A 7,250-nucleotide genomic window follows, 5' to 3' on the forward strand; every position below is an offset into this window, starting at 1 on the left:
GACAAGAATAAATGACTACATTAGAGGATCAGCCCAGGTTAGAAGATTTGGGGGATAAGACAAGAGAGGCGAGGTTGAGATGGTTTGGACATGTGCGAAGGCGGGATGAGGAGGAGTACATTGGGAGAAGTATGCTGAAGATGGAACTACCAGGCAAGAGGAGAAGAGGAAGGCCAAAGGAGGTTTATGGATGCGGTGAGAGAGGACATGCAGGTGGCTGGAGTGACCGAAGATGCACAGAACAGAAACAGATGGAAACAGACAAGCCACTATGGGGACCCCGATGGGAATTAGCCGAAAGAAGAAACACACATATGCCCCAAAACAACAATTTAACTTGCACTTATTTGTTTTGAGAATCAATTATTTCAATGTCCTATCTGTGTTGTTATTGGGACACTGAAAACAGCAACAGTGATGAAGTGACTGAAGAATATTGCTTGGAATGAAATAGTTTGTTTAAAGTGATTAATATAAAGTGACTTGGGCTTTAAGGTTCTAAAGCCAAACCAAATCTTAATAAAAAAATTACAAGTCAGATGCATAACAGTTGAAATAGCCTTTAATTACATCCATAATAAATGCAGACGACATAAGAAACAATCTGGTTGATGATGCATAGTTTGTCTGTGGACCTTTCACACAGGATCACAAACCCTACAACATTCCAGTCAAATGTTTACACTATTACACCCAGGTTTATTACGATATTTCTTTATGACGTTGTCTTCTGCCAATATTTATATAATATACAAAATAGCGGAGGCATTGAAGCGACTCTGTAGGTCTGAAAACAGAAGAAGAAAAAAAAAAAAAAAAGGCAACCCAGTTGTGTACTCTTAAGGAAAAGCAATCGGGTTTCTGAAAAGTCTGGAATCTTAACCACTTAAAGACGAGAGACTTTTAGACAGATTTTATATTGACGTTTTATATGCAGATATCCGATTGGCCATTTATCCCATTGTTTTTATTTTTTTCCTTTATTGTATTGGTGGATTTGATAATAGTCTTGCGTTTCCAGACGATAGATCACCCAGCAAGCAACGCAAGACTAATTTGATAATGGTTGTTCCATTCTAAACACGTTCCTCCCTGGAACCCCCCTCCCTCCCACCAAGACCCCTCGGGCCACAATAAGGATGCTGGGGTTTAAGTGGTTAAGACCTGAGGCCGATTCTACAAATGCCTTCTAAACCAGTAGTTCTCACAGTTTTGAAGATCTTTCAAAAAAGTTCAAAAACAGCAGATGTACAAGCTCACAGCACGGCACAAAGTGACGCCTGTGAGCTTGTAGATCTGCTATTGTAAGGTTAAGGAATTCAAAAGCACCTCTAGCAGCCCCTAGAGGTCATTCTGAAACAGACATTGCTATTCTTAGTGCACTCGTGTCTTTGAATCTGACAATGCATATCTCAGTTGGTAATTCACTGCTAGCAGATGACGCAGGGTTTAGACATTCTCCAAATACTTTTTTTCCCCCTTCAAGCAGTCACTGGCAGCAAAATGGAAAAGGATTTGATTCTCGGGGGCCCGGTAATGCCCCCTCATCCAAATCCAAACTATGTTGTGTTATTTATCACTGTGATTCCAGACTTTTCAGGACACCCTGTGGATCATATTCCCCGTTCAGTTCTCCCATTAGATGGCAAGGAAACACCCATTGTGCCCCTCTCCAGTTCAAATACTGGATATTGTCCTACGTGGCTGGGCGCCAAAATGGGATCATTTTTATCACCCTCCTCTCATTCCACATCTGCCATTTCCACATCCACCTGGGATCCAACCCCTTTCTTCTTTTTGTTCTTTTTGCCTGGCACAGATGATGAAGAGGCCTCTTTCTTTGGTTGTGTTACTGGCTCAGCTATGGAGACAAGACAGAAAAATTCACACAATAAGAGAGATATTTTATCCTTTTATGGCGTCCCTATATCGGGCATGTCATATTGTCAGAAATGATGAACAATCGCAAAAATAGCCAACCTACAAGCTCACAACCCGATGCGATGCTAAGTGTTGCGAGCTTGTAGATCAGCAATGGTTGCTATTTATCATACAACTAAGTAAATACGGTTTACGTGGTTTTAATACAATCACGTCACTTTCTTATAAATTGGGACAACCGCTAATATGTTGTTGCACATGCATTACAAGAGGATCAAAGGGCACAAACTTTCAAACTTAGAACACTCAAGCATAATACTCCATCACGGTGTCGCGTTCCAACACAAACTGATTTTCAAAAGCATTGTGAAATTGTCGTATCACAGGGTATAAACTAGAAAAAGTGCTCCTCGGAGCACAGGTCTCCGCCAGGTCAGGTACGTTATTGTGGCCTCTTGGTGGCGCTATTATAGGCCAATGTGAAAGGGGTGTCATTTCTTCTTAGGCTTTTCACGGCAATCAGACACTGCATTCATGATTTGAGGCTTTTGTTCCAAAAATGTGTTTTGCTAAGATTAGACCTGCTGGTGGCGCTATAACAGGCCAATGTGAAAAGGGTGCCATTTCTTCCTCGGCCTAGTGGGAATGTGATTACAAATGAATTTTGTACATAGTGGTATTTTTTCTGTATTATCTGTATTTTCATGTTGATTTTTGAAATGTTTGGTTGCTACTATATATATGTCTATGAAATTAATTCAAGGACCCCAACGGAAACAAGTCCGGACCTTTTAGTCAAAAGCATTATAAATGTAACTGTGTTGTTTTACATTCTTTTGCCTAATAAAAATTTCAATCAATCAATCAATCAATGTGTTTGTGAAATTTCACGGAAATCGCAAGCTGCGTTCATGATTTGAGGCATTTTGTTCAAAACGGACCAATCCTGCAAACTTTGGAAGCCAACCTTAGCCAATGAGGATGGAATATGGAAAATCGGACAGATCCGTGTTGATCACATGACTATAGAGATAATGTGTACCGATTTGCATGACGTTTGGATAAAATCTGTAGGAGTAAATGGGTTTAGCACAAATCGGCCTCCTGGTGGCGCTATAACAGGGCTATGTGAAAAATGGGGGCAGAGGTTCTGAATTGGCATCCAGGGAGTGTGTGTGCACAGTTTCGGAGCGAGCGGGCCAACGGCGTCGGACATTAGCTGTTCACAGACGGACACACGGACGGACGGACACACACACACACACACACGGACGGACACACACACACACACACGGACGGACAGACGGGGGGGTAAAACATACTCTCTCGCCATGCCTTCGGCCTGGCGGAGACAATTAGGCTTCAGTATTTCACTGTGCAGCCAGGCACTAGACTCACAAGTCTCTAAACACTTTGTTCAACTAGAGACTAACACCACATTCACACTAGCAGAGGCCATTTATAACTGCGTTTGTGCTGCTAAATAGGTGTGTACAAAGTGTCGGTGACGTGGATTTTCATGGGTACACCAATCCACGCCTATTTCAGACCACAGCACACTTCCGGTTGGCCGTCTCGCCACACTGAGGGAGGCAACAGAAAAGTGGTGCTGCGCCTCCTGTCGCCGCGGTGAAGGCGGCAGTTAATCTTCTCCTTAGACAATGCACTGAACCTCGCCACTTTCTCGGAACACGGAAGCGGAATACCAATGTAATTGCTAAAACTGGGTGGAAGCAATTCGGGAAAAGAAAAACATCCACTGGTCCTTCCTTACCGCCCATGCTTGCCTTTTCCTTATCCATGTGACGCAGCTGCTTAAGAAGCTTGTTTTTTTTCTTCCCAGATAAGGTGATGTTGGCTCTTGGGCTGGTGCTGCGGGTGAAACACAACACTAATTTTAGAAATTAGGCTACCGCATGGGAGTCAGGTCAAAGATGTACAATATGAAAAATACAAAAATCACCCCTGTTCAGTTACTGAAAATAGAGCCACAAACCAAACTAAAACATTAAGACAAAACACACTGGTGTCAATGCAAACATGCACATCTGCCTAGTTTAGGACCAGTTAATTGGGGGGCGGGGGGGAGAATAACCAGAAATAACGATCGTCTCTGTTCCCAACGGATTTTCTTTCAAGGCAGCACATTCCAATATTGGGCAAAACCACAAAATGGCGGTGTGATTGATTCATTGCTGCAATGAATGGATATTTTTTGCATGTGTAGGAATGTGCCAGAAAACAGAAATACTGCTACAGAGAAAAGTGAAATTCCACTGAGTACACTGATTTATTACTTAACACCTTTACCGCCGGGCCCGTAGTTCTACGGGCCGTTAAATCCAACGGTTAAGCGCCGAGCCCGTAGTCCTACGGGCTGCGGTCTTTTCGCGCATGCGCGGTCCGGGTGCACTTTCGGAATTTTTTTGATCCACTTCCGTTTCCGGTTTGATGACAGGAAATAGAATTATTTGGGATCCGGTTTCGACGATCACGCCCGCTCCCATTCTACAGACGAAACTGAAACTCAATTCTCTTCCTGTAGTTTTTTCTCCTCGCATTTCACTGTTTAACGTAATCCGCTCTAACTACAGTCATGGAAGTCCGTTTGACATGCGGTCTTCACTGGGAGATACAGGGAGATCTCGCGGATGTAAACAGACCGTTCACGGCTCAATCTTAAGGATTTTAACAAGATCTATGGCGACATGAAAAAAACAAAAAAACAACAAAAACACCTTGGCAGGTGAGTACATTATTATGAGATTAACCTCTGGCGGTGGATGTGTTAAAGGACCATAACCTATCTTCATATAATTGGTCCTCACTAATGCTCATTATAATGTTGATCACATTTTTTGCATTTTCAGAATATCTTTCTAAAGCGTGGTAAGGCTGACCTACAACAGATTAACTTTCATTCAAAAATATTGTGCAGGTCTGTATACACACACACACACACACACACACACACACACACACACACACACACACACACACACACACACGGTTGTTGTTTATAAGGAGTTGGTGGTTGGGTAATACACTGGAATGTTATTGTTTTTTTTTGCAACTGATGTGTCTGATATTGCCATGTGGGATGGGTCAAGCAATTGTCCTGACACGAAAATAAAATGTTTATTAATTAATATAATATGGTAATAATAATATCTCAGCCTGTGTCTCAACCCACCTAAACATACATTTCTGGGAATCATTCCCGGAAATGTATGTGTGTGTGTGTGTGTGTGTGTGTGTGTGTGTGTGTGTGTGTGTGTGTGTGTGTGTGCGCGTGCACGTGCATGTATGCATTTGTTCAGCATTATGTACTTTCTCTTCTTCAGATGGTGAGCAGTGATGAGGCCCTTGTCAACCACAGCTCCAATTATCTGGTGGTGCCCGTGGTTCTTCCTCTTCTGTTTGCTCAGCACCCTCCGCCGCTTGAACAGATTCTTGCCCAGCTCCTGCAAGGAGGACATAGAAGATGTACATCTGTGCTTCTCAAACACCCCCAGAGGCGTCATTTCAGGAGAATTTGAGGGTGTCAAAAATGAGTCACCATTTAAGCCCCTTTTCAAAAATAGCTAAAACAGTGGATCTACAAGCTCATAACACGTCAGGTTATAGATCCACTATTTTCACAATTGCCAAATTAGCTTAACCACTTTAACCCTATATAAATAGCCGGTCTACAAGCTCACAACTGGCTGCTTGTATATCTGCTATTTTCCTAAATACAATCTTGAAAACCTTTTAATATTTTGAAAACATTTTAACATAATCTTGTATGCGGGGGTCCCTCCCTGGCACAAAATATATTCAAGGGGGGGGGGGGGGTCCACGGCCAAATACAAATTAATTTGGGGGTCCTTAACATGAAAATGTTTCAGAACCACTGATATATGGAATCATTGGAATATCTATATTGATTGACTGACTGAATACTTGTCAGAAATGTAAACAGCACGTGGTACAGTCAGACTTTTAGGCTAAAAGGATGACACACAAAAAAGTCCTGGGGGACTTGTTTCCATTGTGGTCCTATAATATGACATCACATAGATGTCAAAATCAATAAAATAAATGTCAGTCTTCTTGTTCCAAGGCCATCCTACATTCAGTGTTAAATTGGCAAATTTTTCACCTGACACGTTAAAAAAAAATTAATTTGGAAAATGGTCTAATGTAATGTTAAGAATACATTATTTGAACATGAGACATACATTTGACATTTAAGGCCTACTATTTCTACAATCGCAACAAAACCTGCGGCTAGCCAGTCACTACGGGCAGAAACAACTACTTTAACCGAATTCTTACTTTAAAAGGTAGGGTAAGTGATTTGCTTTGGTTAAAATAATTGTTAAATAGCTCTATATTCTGATAGTACTCATTGCTATAGAGTGTTTGTTCAGTATTAGGAGTCTCCTTGTCCCTCCAGCTCTTTATTAAACAGAAAATGCATTTTCGTTTCAGTTTCAGTTTCATTTACAATTTTATCCAACCAGGACAGAGAACTCAATCAGGATACAGATTAAACAAGTGAAATTGGAAGTGATGACACTAAGAAATGAGCAGACAAAATTGGAACTGGAACACTATACAAATTAAGCTTAAAAATTGGTACTTTCTCCTGATTGGCTGAGATTTTGACACCTACCGAAAAATGTATTTTCTGTTTATTAAAGAGCTGGAGAGACAGGGAGACATCTGTTACTGAAAAAACACTCTATAACAATGATTACTATCAGAATATAGTATTTTAACCTTTTAACAAAATACTTTTTGTTTTAACCAAAAAATATCACTTACCCTACCTTTAAATATTTAATATTTTGTTGGGGAGAGAAATAGCCTAATTAACATGGAGATGCCAACAGCAATGTCTATGTGCCCACACTCTTCAATAAGCTAGCATGGATGCTAACAGCTAACCATCAGGAGGTCAGTTCAGGAAGGACAGGCTGAGTCTCAAGCATCTGTAACGTGTCGTACTCAACAATGGTCTTTACTCGCCATTAACTTGACCTAACTTTAGATTATTATTGTTTATGTTATTGTTGTCATTCTCTTACTGTTTTGGGTCTGTTGAGTCCTGCTGGGGGAACCATGCTTGTTGTTGGATGATTCGATGATTCACGTGGCTCGAGTGAAACTTCCTCCTTCCGGGTGTGGTTCACTTCTCATTGGCTGTTATCGGAAGGAGGTGGGACCAAAGTCTGGTCCCGGGGCCCACCAGGGGTCCAAAAGAGACCCTAACGACTAACCCGATAACTTTGCTGATGGAGTAAGGCTGCCACCTAGTGGACTACAGCTGTAACTGCCGCGTGGTGTCACCTGAGAATGCTCAGCTAGGCTGCTGCTTATTT

At 41.6% G+C, this 7,250-nt stretch overlaps 1 protein-coding gene across 1 annotated transcript; it reads right to left on the reverse strand.

Annotated features, from left to right (window-relative positions):
• Positions 1-544: 544 nt before the first annotated feature.
• c4h11orf98 (chromosome 4 C11orf98 homolog) lies at positions 545-7,023 on the reverse strand. The gene is made up of 4 exons (XM_080421318.1): positions 6,957-7,023; positions 5,212-5,345; positions 3,656-3,753; positions 545-1,861 (listed from the first exon to the last, which is right to left on the reverse strand). Exons 1-4 carry the CDS (start codon positions 6,990-6,992, stop codon positions 1,743-1,745), a joined length of 387 nt encoding a protein of 128 aa, XP_080277444.1. The 5' UTR covers positions 6,993-7,023; the 3' UTR covers positions 545-1,742.
• Positions 7,024-7,250: the final 227 nt, after the last annotated feature.

This window comes from Gymnoscopelus braueri (assembly GCF_963280865.1).
Source record: "Gymnoscopelus braueri genome assembly, chromosome: 23".
In the NCBI taxonomy this organism is placed as follows: Eukaryota; Metazoa; Chordata; class Actinopteri; order Myctophiformes; family Myctophidae; genus Gymnoscopelus; species Gymnoscopelus braueri.